The 18653-nt window shown below is 43.8% G+C and overlaps 1 protein-coding gene across 10 annotated transcripts in view; it reads right to left on the bottom strand.

Annotated features, from left to right (window-relative positions):
- Nucleotides 1-18653, bottom strand: part of ARNTL (aryl hydrocarbon receptor nuclear translocator like) — a 100134-nt gene that overhangs the window by 10329 nt on the left and 71152 nt on the right. For 7 of the 10 annotated variants that reach the window (XM_016128175.2, XM_016128172.2, XM_036221866.1 and 4 more), the window contains 10 exons: nucleotides 17220-17258; nucleotides 16883-16924; nucleotides 15438-15595; nucleotides 13593-13672; nucleotides 9040-9132; nucleotides 7777-7894; nucleotides 5203-5352; nucleotides 3383-3629; nucleotides 2057-2163; nucleotides 556-706 (listed from right to left, as the gene is read on the bottom strand). In XM_016128175.2, coding sequence (XP_015983661.1) covers nucleotides 556-706; nucleotides 2057-2163; nucleotides 3383-3629; nucleotides 5203-5352; nucleotides 7777-7894; nucleotides 9040-9132; nucleotides 13593-13672; nucleotides 15438-15595; nucleotides 16883-16924; nucleotides 17220-17258 — 1185 coding nt within the window. The remainder of the gene's footprint in view (nucleotides 1-555; nucleotides 707-2056; nucleotides 2164-3382; nucleotides 3630-5202; nucleotides 5353-7776; nucleotides 7895-9039; nucleotides 9133-13592; nucleotides 13673-15437; nucleotides 15596-16882; nucleotides 16925-17219; nucleotides 17259-18653) is intronic. The other 3 variants (XM_016128176.2, XM_016128178.2, XM_016128181.2) reach the window with 1 other exon arrangement.

The raw sequence follows: 18653 nt of genomic DNA, 5'->3' as shown, positions 1-18653 counted from the left end.
CCCCTCGCTCAGCTCTAAACACAGATGGGAGTTTGGATGCCACGGGGAAGGAGGGGCCGGCTTGGCCAAAGAGGAGTGTCTTCCCTCCGCTGCTCACCAAGCAGGTGGCAGCTCTTGAGGTGGCATTCCAGCTGCCAGTGCTCAGGCCACCAGCCTGGTTGGGCATGGATACCCACTCGTCCTCAGCCAAGGCCAGTATGAGCTGGTGCCTCTGTGAGCCTTTCGTGGATTGCCAGCCCTTCCCTCCACAGAGGACCAGTGAATGCCCAGTGAGCAGGGCCTGCAGAATTCAAGGTTGACTGCTTTACTGGGAAGGAAATGTTGCTGTTTCGGGAGCAATTCCACAAGCTGGGGGCCCACATGGTACAAGAATTGAAGCCCGTCCTTTGTTAACCACCCTTTTGGCTTCTGCCAATCCTGAGGCTTCGTGGGATGTTAGCACTGTGGCATTAAATGATGTGATACTGGCTGTTCTGTACCCCCTTTCCCAGGGAAGGAGCCCAAGGCATTTCTTTTTTGAAGCGAGGGAACTTCTGATATATGAAAAACACTTACAAAACAACAGTATTGGTTGAGACGATGTATTCTACTTCCTTGGTCCAGGGGTTCATGAAACTGAACCATCGACTTCGCAGCGTGATGAAAGAACCATCTTTGATTTTAAACTTATAGCAATTAGTTGTGATCTTTTCTCTCGTCTGTAAAACTGAAAATGCAAAGAAACCATGAACGGTGTTGTTTCCTCAGACCAATGTGTTAAACTAACCAAACCGAGTGCACTTGGGCTCCGATACCATCATTCTGCAACGAGCCAAGGGAGCTGGCGCTTCAGAGGACAGGCTGTTTCTCAGGGGACTGATTCAGAGCCTGTCAATTAGTTTGTGAATCTGTCACTATTTTTCAGAGTATATGAAGTGAAGGCTCCAGGAAATGACTGACTGCATTACACACATCCAGATGGAGTCAGCTATGAAGGGAACACCAACAAATGAGAAGGTGCCGCCCAAAGGGCCACGTTCTTTGGCCTGAGGGTAATTAAGCATTTTTAGACACCTGAGTCCAGCGAAGTCACTCACCTATTCAAACCTACTCTTTTATGTAGAAAACACGTAAGGAGCACCTATCGTGTACCAGGCCATGGAGATGGGAGACAGTATATAACCCAGGCCCTTGGGAGAGCGATGAGAGGCAGCTATGCAGAGGGAGAGATCAGAGCCTTGAGGGCAAATGCGAGTTTGCCAAAGGAGAGCGGGAAGAATGCAGCAGCATGGGAATGGGGGTTGGGGGGGGGGGCGGGCAGGGGACAGTAAGAAGGTCAGTGTGGCTGAAGTGCAGGGCCTCTGCATACAAGGATGAGAGAGTCGGGGCCAGGAGGCAGAGGGTCTTTAATGCCTCTCAACAACCTTTGGGCTTGAGCCCGAAGGCAGGTTTGAAGCAGGGATATGGCAGTATTAGACTCGGTCTTTCGGAGCTTAAATGGAATAATAATGGAAGATGAAAAATGGATTGGCGGCAGAAGGGAGCGGGGAGGCCTGATAGGAATCTACCACAATTATAAGGTGGGCACAGGGCCTGAACCATGACAGCAGAGGTGGAAAAGGGTCTTCTTTGGAAATGCATGTCTCAGGAGAACAAACTGGTCTGGTGGACGATTAAGTAAAGGAAGGGTCAATACTGGTTTCTCTCTGAGGAGGCTACATATGTGGCTGTACCATTAAGAGGAAAATACAGGAGGCAGTGCACGATTTTATGGAAAAGAGATTCAGAACCGTTAAGGCCATACTAAATCTTTACGGGGTCCAGGTAAATCTTCTGAATAGGAGATACCTTCCAGAAGTTACCCTTGCCTATGTATAGAAAACTGCTAGGCAGTCAGGGATGGGTTATCCGTCAGGGTCTGGGAGAATCAGCTTCCCTTCCTCACAGACGTTTTCGCCTCAAGACTCCTGGGCTGGCTGACTCCCACATCCCTGGGGGCAGATTTCTCTGGAAGGTGATGTGGACTAGTCTAGAAGCAGAGGAACACTTAAGACCGTTTGTATACAGCCCAGCTTACCTTGCCTATGACATTCTGCAAGATGTCCTATGTCATCTTGATGAAAATATTCATAACATGATGTGCCTAGAAGTTCTTGTGGTAAATATGCCAAAATAGCTGTTGCCCTAGAAGGGAATTTAAAAAAAGAAAAAGAAAGAAAAAAAAAGAAAGAAAGAAAGAAAAAAGAAAAAGAAAAAAAGCCATTCAGACAATTAACAGCATCTCTGCAGTGGATGAACCCTGCTACAGCCAATGAGAACAAGGTCGACGTTGTATGGATTTCAGAGGGCTTACTATGCTATCTGATTTGTATGTTATTACTATGCTATTAGATTTGTATATTTGTTTCATGCAACTGAATTTAAACCAGGGCTATAAAAACAGAGGGAAAGAAAGCAAAGCAGCCTTTCAAAGGGGCCATTATAAGAAATCAAATTTTAGGACATTTAAAAATGATAACTATATTAATTATATAAAAATGTGGCAAAAAGCTAAACCCCAGTACAAAACTTCTCCATTTTACTGCCTATTTTTTATTAGGACAACCAAATACCAGAAGGTCCAGCAGAGGGGCCTTGAAAAATGGCCCCTCTATTCCAGCATTTAGTGACTATTTCTAGTAGCCAGAAAAATGAATGGCCTGTGAATATTCGTAAGGAGGCAGCAGAGAGCGGTGGCAAACTTGGGACATCTGAATTCGTAGCCCATGTCCACTGCCAATTAGTGTGAACCCTGCAGGAGGCCAGTCTTCAGGCTGGGCCTCAGCTCCTCACCCATAAAAAATGAAATTGGACTAGATCAGTGTAGTCCAACAGAGCTTTCTGTGATGACGGAAATGTTCTGTAGCTGTGCCATTAGCCACATGTGGCTACTGTATACTTGAAATGTGGCGAGTGAGCCTGAGGAATTTTTAATTTTATTTAATTTTAATTGATTAAATTTAAACTTGAATAGCTGTATGGGATTACCATACCCTATAGTACTATATTGGACAGCTCAGGACTAGATAGTCTTTTTCAAGTCCTATATTCCAGAATTTCAATCACGGTAATGGTTCTGGAACATTCCATACATTCAGATAGCATGTTATGCCTATTATTTCTCTTTTGGCTATGGACATCAAACCATCCTACTTAAACTGTCTCTACACGCTAGAGAGTAACCCAGAGAAAATCTCTATTTATGATGATGATATTCTTATGGGTCTTATTTTTTAACAGAGATTCTCCATTGCTTCCTTCTCTTATTCTTAGGAAAGCTAGCTGACAGTCTAGTCTTCTCTGCCTTACTCAGGGTTGAAAATCCTCCACCACGATTGTTCCAGGGTAACACACAGACTCTCACCTCTGGTCTACAAAAACAAACTTCCCGTCTATGGCGTGCCGAGAAACATATTCCATAGATTTCACCCTGATTTCCCCGTTCACCGGTTGTGGAACCACGTGAGAATGCAGTCGTCCTATCGCGACAAGGCAGCTGAGATTACACCCTTCGTTGTCCGGTTCGTTGTCTTCGTCCAGCCCCATCTTTGTGGGTGGCCAGCTTTTCAAATAGCCTGTGCTGTGGATTGTGCAGAAGCTTTTTCGATCTGCTAGAAAGCAAAGTCCATGGTTAGTGTCAGTGTGGCTTTGGGATACGGAGGCATAGGTGGCCTATGGTGGCCTGGGACATAGGTAGGGAGTCAAAAGAAATTAAAAACAGAAGTGAGCATCCAGTGAGAGAAGAAGACAGAATAACAACTATCATTCAGTGTCATATGTGCTTAGCAGAGCTGCTTATGCCAAGGGAGGAGTATCTAAATCTGACTGGGGAAAGGAAGGCTGCCCAGAAAAACAATATAGGAGGTGGGTCAAAGAAGGATGAGCACTGGCTAAGGGACTAGAATATGCAAAGGCTGAGCAGGCACAGAAGCGTCTCCTGTACAAGAAATGGCAGAGGGCTCTGGGAGGTGGAAGGGAAAGGGAGGTGCTGGGGGCAGAGTTGGAAAGGCAGGCTGGGGACAGACTACATGATCTGCCAACATCATGTTAGAAATGGAGAGCTTCTAAAGGTATTTAAGTGGGGAAATGGCAAAATCAAGTCAGGGTTTGGATGCTCTAGGAGGGGAGCGATAGGTGACCTGGAAGAGAGTGAAAGCCAGAAGGACAGTCACGCAGCGGGAGGTGGTGAGCACGGACTCCGGCAGTGCGGTGAGGAGGAGGCAGGGAAGGAAGGGCGCAGGAGAAATGTCCGAGAACTGCTGGAATTTGGTGTGACTTTCCAAATATTTGGCATGAAAGGAAGAAAAATAAGATGACTCTAAGGGTTGTGGATTGAGTGGTTGCCGATATAGCTCACCAACTGAGGGAAGAGAGTACATTTTAGAGGGAAAAAGATCCCACTTTGGGACATATTAAGTAAGCCTGGAGCACCTTTGGATTTCAACATAAATGAGTCCTCGCGGAGTGTTTACCAAGCATCGCATCTGTGCTAATCACTGGGAGCCCATGGAGAACAAATCATGTTAAGGATTTTGAACTGTGAGAGCAGTGGGAAACTTTAGAGGGTTTGAAATAGGGAACTGATAAAAAGATCACTGTGGCTGCTGTGTGGAGGGAGAGAAAGTGTGAAGAGCCTACTTTACCAGACCTGGGGAGAGCTGAGCAGAGCCTGGACCTAGTGACAGCAGTGAACGTGGAGATGGATAAACATATTTCAGATAACTTCTGCAGAAGGAATTCATTGCAGCAGGACTTTGTAACTGGGGTGAGGGTGCCTCCAAGGCTTCTGGTATACAACTAGATGGACGGTGGTTTACATTTGGTTTATCTGTTTTTGCTGCCATTTACATCAAGGAGAAAGCTCAGGTGGTTATTTTTACATATATCATGTTTGAGATGCCTTTGAGATAGCTAAGCAGATTGATTTAATTAGCAGTTAAATTATGGATCTGGAGTTTAACAGAGAAGTCTGGGTTAGAAATATAAACTTAAAAGTAATTGAAATATAAATGGCATTGAAAGCTAAGGGAATGGATGATAGATACCGCCTATGGATTGAGAAGGGACAGAAAAGAGAAGGCCCAGGAAAGAAGAGGAGGACCAGCAAAAGGAACCACCAGGAGAGCTCCAGTGTGGAGAGTTGGCCTTGCCTGTGACAATTTTATGGAACTGTTAAATGGTTACCTTTTTTCTTTGAGCAGGTGGAGGGGAAATCCTTGTCTTCGACCTTTACCGAAGGCCTGTTACACTTCATCCTACAGAAGAAAGAACGTCGTGCTCCAGAACATAATCGAGATGGCCCAGGGGTTATATCTGTCTTAACTGGAAGTCCAGCTGCAAATCAATACACAAAATGTGATAAACTGAGAGTAGTGTTGTCTGTCAGGAGGGGGGAGTGTGACCTTGAAGAAAGCCTTTTCTTCTCTACGTCACTGTATTTATAAAGATAACGTGAGAATAATTTCCATAGTGTAGGCCTTAAAAGATGCACTACAGATAGATGTGTTGTCAATCTGGAAATGTTTCTAGATCTTGCAGGAGGCAGCCACTGGAGGCATGGACTAGGTGTTCTCGGGGATAAAAAGAAATATAACATGGGGTTCCTGTCCAGCAGGAGCCTGCAGCCGAGAAGGGGAAATGGAAGTTCACCAGGGAAAGAATAATAAAGACACACGGTGATGTATGATTTGTGTCAAGCGAATGGCAGAGAGGAAAAGGACGCGGGCTGGGACTTGAAGGACAGGAAAGGTCTGGATACTGAAATGGAAAGGAGGAAGCAGGACTGCCTTAAGTTCTCGATCCAGACCCTTGCGCCCCATTCTAGATCTGTCCTGTCCAGTTGCGTAGCCACTAGCTACATGCAGCTGTTGAACACTTGAAATGTGGCTATTCTGAGTGTGCAGTCAGTGTGAATACACACAGGATTTCAAAGACTTAGTACCAAAAAAAAAAAATCAGAATGTAAAATCTTCGATTTATCAGGTTAAACATAGTATTAAAATTAATTTTATAATTATTTTTACTTTTTTAATATGGCTACTAGAACACTTAAAATCACACCCGTGACTCGTATTTGTGGTTTGCATTATGTTTCCACTGGACTCTGCTGTTTTAGACCAACTGGATTAGAGTCTCTGAAGGAAGAGCATGACTGTGGCCCCGACAGAAACACCAGCTACTTGTCAGTGCAGAAGCTGGTGTAACAGATCATGTCTGGGGGTTAATGCACCTCCCACTGCCCACCAGGAAGCACCCATCAGGGCAAAGGCTCCTCCTGGGTCTCACCCCCTCCAACCTACCTCCCAAATTGCCACCTCAGTGATCTTCCCTGAAATGCCAATCCGAGGCTGCCCCAGCCTGCTCAGAGCCCTTCGCTGTGTCCCCACGGGTCCGGCCCTCCCCTCCCCTGCACATTTTGTTCTAGCAGCACCGAGCAGTCCACACGGCAGGCGCCACACCTCTGCACCACCCACAAATCGTTTCCTCTGCTCTTTTCCTCCCTTCATCACCCGATAAACATTAATTCATCTTTTCAAACCCACCTTGGTTGTCACCTACTGGGTGATGCCTGTCCCCGCGCCCACATGAGAATTAATCATCTGTTCTCTATGCCTGGTACAATTCCTATGGCTACACCTATTATACGGGAAGCTTTCTGTCTTCTTGTCTCCCTGAATATATGGTAACAGTCTTAGACGCAGGGACCAAATACCATTCATCTTTTTCTTCACAGGTCACTAAAACATTGCCAGGGCCAGATTATAAAGAACAACAGGTACCAGAAACTGCACAGTACTTTCAAGAAGAGGTGTGCCTCAATGAAAAGGCTGGTCTAAAGGAGTTTCCTCTGGTGGTATTTCCTTCAGGAGATTAAAATGGGGAGCTTGGAAGTAGGAAAACAGTTAGGTCGTGGCTGCATGGGGCCAAGGCGAATACCAGCACTGCTATTGTGCTTACTATGTGCCAGGAACTGTCTCACATGCTTTATGTACACTAATATATTTAATCCTCACAATAACTCAATGGATAGGTATTACTTTGCACATGAGGAAGCTTAGGCATAGAGGTCAAGGTCACACAGCTGGTAAATGGTAGACCCAGGACATGAGCCCAGCAATCTGACATGAGTCCACACTCTTAAATGTGAGAGCACAAAGACTCCCAGGGCACTGAGGCGGAGAAGGCGACCGGGCCTCACACAGGAGGCATGGCGCCGGGTGCAGGAGCAGGAAGCGGGGTGGGGGAGGATGTGGGGTGGTTCCGCTGCTGCAGGAAGGAAGCCAGGACGGGGAGCCAATGTAAGGACGAATCGCTTCGGTCACAGAGACACCATATTTATATTTCAAGTTTTCTTACTTTTATGAGGCTGCATGTGTGCAACTAAGATAAATTGAAGAGATTTTTGGGGAGGAGGGGAACAAATCAAACTGGTATGAGCCTTTTAGAGTCAGGAGCATACAACTGGGAATTTCTAGACTCTGAAAAAAAAGTGACTAAAAATCAGAAAGAATCCAATCAAAGTATGTTTTTCCTCTCAGTGAATTTCATTACTGAATTTTTTTTCTTTATGTAAAACAAACCGAAAAACACTAAGGAATGTATATAATTCCAGTTAGCCCAAGATAGCACCTGTGACCCAGCTAGAGGGCAGAAGCAGGAACCCAGAGGCTGAGACCACCGCGCACACTCTGTGATCCTCGCTGGGGCCCTCGGCTCTGGGCAGGTTACGGAGGAGGCAGCAGCCTTCCCTGTACTCACTTTTGGCATCTATGAGCCGCTCCCGGGGTGCGGTGTCGGAGGAGGAGAGCTGCTCCTTGACTTTGGCAATATCTTTAGGGTGTAGGTAGTCAAACAAACTCTGACCAATCAGATCATTCTGTGGGGGATGAAACGTCAAAAATGACAAGTCAATAGCAGTTGGAATATAAATCACCCAACAAGTGCTTTGCCTTTATTTTGTATTTTTAAGCGTGAGAATTTTTAATGTTTCTATGGAAACATGTACACATGTGCAATTGCTTTGCCTAGATACACAGACAATGAATGAGACATTGGGAGTTTGGTTTTGATAACAGCTGAGGAGACAAGGACTCAATTATATAAATAGTTCATGCTCCTGTAAGGCAACAATCTTTCAGCTTTGTGTATTCCTTTCTGTTTATTTCTGATGCCCACAAAGTCTCTTCTGAGATTTCAGGAGAGAACTGTAGGGCATACACAGGCTGTGCCCCTAGCTCCATTAAGCCTATGTTTTCAAGAGAGTCGGGTCATACCGGATGCCCCAGTAGCCTAATCTGTTAGCAGAGATAATAAAAACTCCCTCCATAACTGTCCTGTAAGATTAAAAACAACAAAACGTTTGGGAAACATTAAATTTATATTAATTCTAACTTATAAAAACGTTATTTGGACTCTTCAATTCTTTTGCCTTACCAAGTTTTCATGCGAACACCATCATGTGGTATGAGTAAAAGGATGGATTGATAAGTGAGTAAATAAAAACTCTGGGGACATGATATGTGAAATAGTCTACTCTAGAAGCTTTCATAAATGTTTATCTTATTTCATCCTATAAACAATCAAAAAAAGGTATAGATTATCATAATCAGTTTTTTTGAGGAAGCTTAGGTTTGACGGAGTTAACAGGACACATCATTGCAAACACAGCATGGGTAGATTACCAATTTTCCTATTTTCTGTCATTGGATCATCTGCCTACCTTTCTGCTCTGTTGGTAGCTCCTCACCCTCTACCCCTGCTCCTTAGTTACGGGATATTTATTTTGCAGCAATAACAAAGTTATAAAGCTGCTGCTAAGCTCAGAGTCAAACCTTCTAAATGAGGGAAACATGGAACATATTAAAAAGATTTTTCTAGGTTTACATTTATTTCTCTATTAAGAATTTTCTAGAAGAAAAACTGGGTGGGAGGACAACATAAGTATTGCATAATAATTCTGAAAAGTGAGGGGACCTTTTTGGCCGTGTGGCTGCCCACCACCAATGGGGACATGAGCAATACCTGGCTGTAGTTGAGAATCTTGAAGACAGACTCTGAGACAAAGAGTATCTTCCCTCGGTCACATCCTACGACAAACAAAAATCCATCTGCTGCCTAATCAGGAGAAATGGATAATCAATTGATCACACTTCAAGAAACATGATTTGTCATCACTCTGATAGCAAATAAGGATTTGTTTGCTAGGTATCCGATGCGCAGAACTGCTCTCATTGATGTTTCCCGGGTCTCCTGAGAACAGGATGCTTAAAACAAATGTCTTATGAGAAAAATATGATTCTCTCCAAGGCAGATATGCACACACATACATCATCTAATGATTACGGGGAGAAGTCCAACTAAAGTAAGTTCTATTTCAAAGTAGAATTCAGTTTAAGAATTTTCCTCTGATTATATGAAGGTCCAGAGAAATCATATTTTATTGCTTTAATTATAATTTTGTAGGATCACAGCGTCCAAGATTGAAAGGATCTTTAAGACCAGAATCCCCTCTCCAAAGTCTCGGCTGTTCTGTCCTCATTTACAGGGAGCTCTAGAATAGTGGTCCTCAGAATTCTGAGCAGTGTTTTTTGTTTGTTTATGCTGATTGTCTGGAGTGAGGCTGGATCACTGGTATTGTTTTAAACTCCACTCCATTCTCACTTTTGCCCCAAAGTAATTCTAATGTACACAAGATTGAGAACTACTGCTCTCAAATACTATCCTTTAATCCAGGGTTGGGTTGTTTGTTTCTGAGTGAGACAAGAGAAGCAAAACAAAAATTTGCCCTTAGATTCTTTTTACTTCTTCACTTTAAATACAAATAAAAATCCAAAGTACCATTAAAGACAGATGTAGAGAGGACAATATTTGTTAGGTAGACTAAAGCAGGTAGATACCAAAGCTACAGTCCCCAAGAACTTAGGAAATTATGTCTGTATGTACCTGAATCCTATCTATAACTTTCAGATGGACAAACTACATAACTCCTGCAGGAGTCTTCCTAGTGATGGAGGAGAGTGTTCTCTAGTCTCTCATATATTTGCTCTTATACTCAGCTCCCACAGTTGTAATGCACAATGGCTCAATATCTTGCTTTATTCATTAGTGCCCAGTCTGTTCTTTGGAAAAACAAAACTCCATTCTGTTTTCCACAAAAGGGCATTTGGAATATAGTTGAATTCAAAGAGCTAGGAAATAAATTCATGTACCAGAAGGTTAAAGAATGACACATGCGCTTGTGCTAGGAAAAAAGAAGTGAATAAGAAGGGAACCGGAATCACTATTTCTGTGAGAGAACCTGGCAGGCCATTCAGCTAGAAGAAAGCTAGGAACGATCTTTTCCTAAGTTAGGCCTCTAAGCTGGCCCAGGGGCAAGGAATGACAGTGAGGGGGAAGCAACTTTCCAAGCACCATCTGCTGGAAGCCTCATTCTGTCAAAAAATAGGGTATTAATAACTTCCTCATTTGCCTTGCAATCATATCTAACAAGAGAAGTGTTTTGAGGCTTTTCATTGAGGATGTAGCACAAAAGGTGCCTGGGAAGAAGGTGACTGTGAAGTCTTCACATCTAGGCATAGTCAGGCCTGAACCTACAATATGAGTGAAGTAGATTTCAACCCATCCAGGATCTCCAAAGATCAGTGAATACAGTCGGTATAGGGTAGGCTCAAAGCATTCTGACTGCTTTACTTGGAAGCAGCTGGGGCAAAGGGGACAGCGTAGAGTAGAGATGTGAGAACACCACGAGTCTCATGGGGACACAGGAAAACCAGGGGCAGGCTCGCTCTTGAGGATGGTTTAGTTAATAACAGATATAGTGCCCTGGGAGGGTCTGCCTAGTTTTCAAAACAAAGGAAGTAGAGCATCTAGACATTACAAACTGATCAGGTAGACTGCCTGACGCGCCATTTATAAAAGAGGTTTTGAAAGCACTTAGTGAAGCAAGCAGTTAGTCAGATTTGCATAAGGACAAGGAAAAATCCAGCTCCTGCTGCCCAACTGTTCCAATACGATCTGAGTGGCTCCTGCCTTCTGCTGAAGCAAATTCCTGAGAACTGGGCATCTGGACAGGGCAAGGGACTGGGCAGGACTTCACAGCCACTGAAATGTGCCAGAGAAGAAAAGTTTCCTCAGGGAAGACAGATCGCCACTGGTGTTGTATGCAACAGAAGAGTAGAAAGACAAGCCCAGGATGAAGTATTTAGCTGAAATAGTGGTAAAATACTCGTTCCGTACTCTTGTAAGTATGGACGGACATCTGAGAGGGAATTATTTAGAAAAGCAATGACAAGAAAAATTAGTAAGCATTTGTCATTACAAAAGGAGCTTGTTATATATACATTAAGTCACAAACAATCATTTTTTCCTTAAAAATATCAAATTACCAGTATGGCAATCAAGACCTGCTACTTAATTTCTGAAGCTCAGGACAAAATGAAAATGCAGGGACTCCTGTTCAAAATTTATGACTTTCAAGATGGCGACAGCAGAGCATTAAACCAAGTGCCGGGCCCTGTGTGACTGCACAGAACACATGCCTATGAAGCCATAGGCATGGTGGTTTCTCTAGAGATGCAGCAGACATAGTCTATTTCTTAACTTCAGCAAGGTCCCCCTGGGAACAAGAACATCTTCTGTATAGAAAAGGATGGAGAGGTAAGGACAGAGTTGGGTCTGAATAACTGTGCCCTGAGAATGGTAACCAATGGACCGTCACTAACTTGCCAAGTGGTGATGGTGGCCCCACGCTACATGCAATGGTGCCACCCTAATGTGTTCATCAATGATTTGATATTCCGAAAACGGTGCTATGCATATACATAAGTACTAAGAAATGTTTGCTGAATTAGTGAATGAATGAAAATGAAAGGCACAGAAGGCAAGCTTGTCACATCTACAAGTCACAGGAAGCCTCAAAAGATCACTAATAAACTGGAATGGGGACCATCCAATAAATACATTTTGACAGATAATAGAGAAATTCAAAAAAATGAACTATACCCATACAAGATGGAAAAAAAAACCTGGCCTAACAATAATTTATGTACAAGAGAGTTGGGGATGGGCAGTATTATAGCTGCCCAACATGTGGCACTAAAGACCACTTCTGGGGCAAGGGATGTATATACCCAGCTCTATTCAACCACAGGCTAACCAGAGCATAGCCAAAGTTCTGGATTGGGTTGTGAGATCCACTTCGGGAGGGACATTTAGCAAAGAGATGTGGCTCTGGCATGTTCGACAAAGGTTGCTGGGAGGCCAATTCCTAACCCCCTTATCTCCTGCCTGCTTCTACTATGGAGACTGGAATATCTAAACCCATGCTCTGCAACCTGCCCTGCAGCTAGAGGTGACCAGGTGAATCTTCTTGATAAGCTGAAGGCCCCTACTAGACTTCCAGGAAGATGTATCCTTTCCTGATAGAAGGGACCACTGGCCTTATCTGGCTGGGGCTGGCTACCCAGACCTAGCACAGCCATCTCACTACACTGAGGAAGCAGGCTGCGTTGCTAGGTCATCACGGTTGTGTGAGAAGACAGAGAGTATGGTTCCTGCTGACCCCAGTGGACCACCGCACCGACCCCTCACAGCCGACCCTAGGGCCAACTATCCTTGAGAAATGAAACCCTATTTGTTCATCAGGTCTTCTGTTCCTTGCAGTTGAAAAACACTTTCCAATTGATACAGCATATTATGTGGTAATGGATAGAAAACACTAGAATAAGTAGGCAGGCCAGACTTACAGAGGGCCTGGAGCCACGTAGAGCTGAAAATAGTACAAAAACCCAGCTGGACTACTCCCTCTGCTGGAGCATTGCAAACATCTTGGTCAAAGAAGGGTGCCTTAGCAAGTGAAGTCAATCCTGGCTGTGGGGGACAGGGGCAGGTATCTTTTCTTTTAGTTATGTTTTCTGTTTTTCTTTTACAATTTGCGAGAGGACACATTTCTGACTTCGTTTCTTTCCTTCAATTTCCAAGTGAATCTCACTTTGCCAGAAGCATGCCTTGGAGGCCTCTGCAGACTTAAATCTGCAGGGAGGCCAAGTTCCCACGGTGCCACCTCAACTGCCTCTCTGCAGAGTCTGGCAAGATGAAGGAAGAGCTACAATCCAGCAGGTGAAAGCATCACCTCCTCCATTTATTTTCCTCCTTGGATCATGAAGTCTTTGGAAGTTTTGTTATTTTGAAGGGATTGTGGTATAAAGATTTTGGTGGATGTTTTTGTGTGCTAGTGGTTAAGTGAGAATAAGAAAAATTCTCAGTTGTTACTAGTTTCGATCCCTTTCTGAAAACTTCATGCAGGAATGTGATTTTTAACTACCTCCAATTTTAAACAATTGCCCCTTCAGTTTAAAACTACAGTAGCATGGACTTTCAAGGGTAGACGAGGAGGAGGACGGTCTAGGGAAGGAACGTGAAGGCTGTCCAAACAACAGCTGAAGGCAGAGAGCCAGAAGAGCAGGTGGGCCTAAAACGGTTCCATACTGACACTTGAAGTTTCCACATGCTGGTACTTAACTCCGAAATTTATAAAAATCAGTGCTGTATAAAATAATCCCATAATTGCAACATACCCTGAGAATGAGGTGTTTCAATTCATCATCTGACAGAAAAGTCGGTTTGTAGTTGGCTTCTGTGTATGGATTAGTGGCACCTGAGCAGGAAAAAAAGGTTGGCACACTTTATATTGAGAAAAAGTCTCATTCTACCTCACTGCCTCAGACCTTCCAAATGCGGCCTAGTTCCTACTGCCTGGGATTTAAATTTTACCTTCTCTTTTCTTAACTGAGACAAAGCAAGCTCTGGCTTTGAACAGAATCCTGTAATGCCACAGAGAATTTCACTGAAAAGAGAACACTGTTGCTCACAGGAGACTTAACAAGCTTGCTTTTGTCATCTGGGGAAAACCAAGAGCTAATGGAAGGAAGTTAAAAATCTGCTTCTGAGAGAGATGGCAGCTCTGGAAGCAAACTGGTAGAGGTGCCTGGGCGGGTTCCCTCCTCCCAAGATGTGTATTAAGTGGGTTGTCTAGTAGTCCCTCAAATCATCACTCTAAATGTTCTTGGGAAATCATCCAGCCTGCCAGGCCCTGAGTAAATATATTGTGGAAGGCATTTAGTGTGAGTTTTTCTCCATCAGTGGTGACTTAAATGAGCCTGGTAACCTAGAGAAATGCATTACTTCAGTCAATGCAACTCCAGCTCCCGGGACTGAAAGGGAACAAGACTTATGTTTAAAAGGCTGTCAATCTGGCATCTTTCAGAAGAGCAATAACTTAACAGAGAAAAACGCCAGCAGTAAATGACTTTGAATCTGCAGAATAGTTAGTGGAATAGTGAATAAAATGAAATGGTTCCTTAACACTTCAAAGTGCCATGGGGAAGGAGGTAAACAGACCATGTTCGTGACTTTCATATCAACTAACAAAGCACAGATTATTGATCCACATCTCTGCTTTTTATAACTCCAGACTTGCTACTCTTCCCCTTCCAATTTAATTGACATTATCTTATAATAATTTAATCTCTACCATCTTTGCTAATATGAATTTTTAAACACCATTCCCCAAGCACAGGATACGACGCTTATATTTTAGAATAAGGATCAAGTCAGACAAAACCAGCCACTTCTTATTTCTGGTGGCTTTGTGGAAATAAAAAGACACAACTCTTTTACCACACAGGTCAGAAGTCTGACTACGCGCCCACTTTCCAATTTCTTCAAGTAGTCTAAGACTAGCTGTGGAAAATTCCAGAAACAGTGTTCACTAAAATGCCTGATATAGTTCAGATTTCTCTTGTGCTTTGGGTAAGTCACTTCCACGCTCCTGCTTCTGTTTTCTCACCCTCCCCACACTCAGAAGAGAAAGAAAATACTGTTTCCCTCATAAAGAGTCCATCTGGTCTGAGGAAATTCCAGGAAGAAGAAAATATCATCAGTGTTTCATTCCTGACGATAAAATCGTCGGCAAGAACCATCGACCAGTGACTCACTCTTCAAAGGAGCCATGATGAATTTTTCTCTTAAAAACCGAAACTGGCTTTCATGTATGGCTAAATTCACCCACATTTCTGATGTTTATCATTGTGTGGGTGGGGTTGCAGCGTGCACGTACACGAGCAGGGACATCAGCGATGTCCTCTCCGATGTGCGTGTGGCCTGACCATGCGCACGCACAGACACATGCACAGAACACAGCCTCTAACCTCTGGGGACATAGGGCAGCAAAATCACACCCTGATCCTCACATAAGCTCGACAATCATTTCATTTGGCATTGTGCCTACTGCTGAAAATCACAGGCATATTACTCAAGCCTACACATTTGAAAGTCATAAACATTTGCCTCAGTGACTCAGGAACATTCTAGGTAATAGTTGTGGGCAAGGGCAGAAAGGACAGTAAAGCCCAGGGTCTCACCTCGTAACGTTTTCATGTGCTGAACAGCCATCCTTAGCACAGTAAGTTTATCTAATTTCCTGGACATCGCGTTGCACGTTGGTACCAAAGAAGCCAATTCATCAATAAAACTGTTCATTTTATCCCGACGCCTCTTTTCAATCTGACTGTGAGCTTCCCTGAACATTATGAAAAATGATTTCATAAAAAGTAATGGAGCATCAAGGAAACAATGACAAAAATAAGTTATAACTGTTTCAATATTCATCTGACAAGGCAAATTTAGAATCTGCAGAATGTTTCAAACTAGACTTTTGTACTAAAGTGACCAAAAAATGGCCTCACTGTCAGGTTGGTATTAGTTTTTTTAAGCTTATCTCATCTATAGAATTGAGAAATATTATAAAAACTGTCTTTTCAAGTAAACTGTGTGGTTAATTTCTCCTGATTTATTTTCCTCTCAGCCTCTGTAATGTTGGATTTTAAGATGACGGTGGAAGGAAAGGGAAGGGAGATGAAGGTTTCAAAGAGAAAAGCCTCCAGAACAGCCATTAGCAAGGGTCCCATGGTCTCTAATGAGTCCTGTCTCTGTGAGGAGCCCACTGTGTGGCCTGTCAGAAACTCACCAAGTTGCCAGGTAACTAACACTGTCATCCCTGACCCGAACATGAAAGAGTCAGTGCTATATCTGTCCCCAGGAGCCTCCTCCAAAGAATCTCACGCTCCTCCCTGCCAAGAGTTGCTGTCTACTGAGGCAGAGTGACTCTTCCACTGTCACACACTCTCCCTGACTGCCATTTGTGACTGTCCCCTACAGAGATGCATCAGTGGAAATATAGTTTGCTGCTGCTGCTGCTGCAGCAACAGAACCATGGAACCTCCTGCTACAGCTGGTCTGTGAGAGAAAAGCTGGAAGTCTCAGGTCAGCTGAATTCTGCAGCCCCGAGCTCTGTCAATGATACAGCCTCAGATGGCGCTGGAGCTAACAGCAGGAGAGCCGAGTGCCCACATGGAAGGGGGTCGGCAAGTATGGTTGGAGGCAGGAGGGACTGAGTTAGAGAATTTATTCAAGGGAGCAGGGTATCGCCCATGTCTGGCCTTCAGTTGCAATTTGTAGTATAAAAGGGGGAGGTGCAGTCCAGGAATTGAATCATGGAGCCAGGTCTCCTCTGGGGCACCTGACAGTCAGGAAGGAGCAACCTGCTGAAAACTTAGGGGAAACCTCAGCCTTGATTTATTTTTTGCTCCCTCCAAAGTCCCCTCAGGTTAGACATGCTTAGACAGCAAAGAGTGAAGGCTAGCTCAACCTGGAGAGAACAAGCCAAGGTCCACTGCCCCCTGCTTTGTTCCCTAAGGATATGACAGTGTTGAAAGAACTGTTTGACAGGGACAAGACACACACAGCCTCCTTGGCTGCACTCTATGAAACCAGGACAGTTTTAGCTAGAATGACAGCCCAAGCCTACCTTGCATTTTTGATCCTTCCTTGGTGCTCTGTGTATTCTAACCTAGGGGGGAAAGAAGCAAAAGATAAAAACACAAATAAAATCCCCTTGGAGATTAATGGCAAAGTTACACCTTTGTTTCTTCCCTGTTTAATCCCTGTCATCTTGCTACAACATACAAGCTTGGTAGGTTAGCCGCATTGGGGGCTAGCAGGAGACAATCTTGAGCCCACACGCTCTCAGCCTCCTTGCTCATCCCCAATCTAAGACACACGTGGAACCTTTACCAAATAAAGGAATGTGCAATGCAAGGAAAATGGCTATAAGGCTGAAATTCAAATTACTAGGTTCATGGTACCTTCCATGAGGGTCATCTTTGTCTGTGTCCATGCTTTCTCTGAAAAAAACAAGAGAGAACACGATTATCATTAAGACAAACAAAATACCTTATCCTAATACAGAATGCTCTCATTTATCCAGAAATTAAACAAGGAGAAAGCTCAAAGTATTGATTATTGATGTATTATTATATAACAAATAATACAGTCCAACAAATAAACACAAACAACTTGAATTCAGACTGGTTTTCCATATTATCAAAGAAAATTTATACATAGTCTCAATAGTTTCTGTGTTAACATATATTTTACCATATTTTGATTATTTGAAAATTGGGAATACAAAGCATTTATGGAAACTCTTAACAAGAGTATCCAAATAATACCTCATTCCCTACTCCCTGCCATCATTCTGGATAAATGGAGTTTACTCATTTGCAAATATATTAAGCATCAAATATATATGTGTATACATATATATTGGTGTGTGTGGGTGAAGTGAGGAAGGGAAATCAAAGTACCAAAAAAAACCTGAGCAGAGCCCTGAGGCAGCATTTCAAAGGCGCTGCTACCGCGTTTTCTGGTTCTCAGCAAGCTGGGAAAGCCTGAAGAATCAGGGTAGAGCAGAGGGTTGGGGCAGAGGGGCATGAAACCCTGTTTGGCTGCAGGGGGTCCTGGGGTCATAGCAGGGCTCTGTCTCCCTTTAACAGACTCCAGAATTCCAAGTTTAATGTCACCTTGTGGTTCAGCAGAAAACAGATCGAAATCCTCAGAGGAAGGAGTTCCAGATCCCACCGTGGTCAGCTCGCAGCCTTTACCAGCCCCTAAATGTATCAGGTGGGCACTGACTGCCATCTGAGCCTCTCCCCTTTCTTTTTAATCCCATGAGAAAGGAGGAATTATGGCCCTTCAAACAATGTAGTAATCTCAGGGGCAAAAACAACTTTCTTAGGAACACTGAATCACATCCTGGGCATTCTAGAACCATGGCAACCTTGATTTCCTCACAGGCAGAGTTTTTCCAGCTAGTCCGAAAGTCCAGAGAAGATTACCCAGGCCACACAGGACAATGAAAACTTGCCCTTCCCTTTTGTCTAGACTAGTGTCTTCTCACTGAGGCCAGGTTGATCATCTCCAGTGAGGAGAAGCTCTGCCTGACAGATATGACTTTAGTACATTAAAATTGTAGGGAAAGAGATTATAGTTCCTTAATTAACAGGGTCTCCATGAATTACAAAAGATTTGCAAACTGGGGTCCATAAGGAAGACCTGAAGGTCCTGTGTGGTCACAAGGTTGGAAACCACAGATCTAGACGGCAGAGGTCTTAGAACATGTCAATGGTCCATTAGCACTTGCCAGAGACAAGGAGTCTACAGAAAATATCTCCTGGTCTCTCTCTGTGGTGGAGATACTGCTATGGAAAAACACCTTCCGGTCCTCACGCCCACTCTCC

The sequence above is a fragment of the Rousettus aegyptiacus genome, unplaced genomic scaffold, assembly GCF_014176215.1.
Source record: "Rousettus aegyptiacus isolate mRouAeg1 unplaced genomic scaffold, mRouAeg1.p scaffold_m13_p_5, whole genome shotgun sequence".
Taxonomy (NCBI): Eukaryota; Metazoa; Chordata; class Mammalia; order Chiroptera; family Pteropodidae; genus Rousettus; species Rousettus aegyptiacus.
The sequence above is the reverse complement of the archived record's forward strand: the minus strand, read 5'-3'. Positions and strand labels throughout refer to the sequence as shown.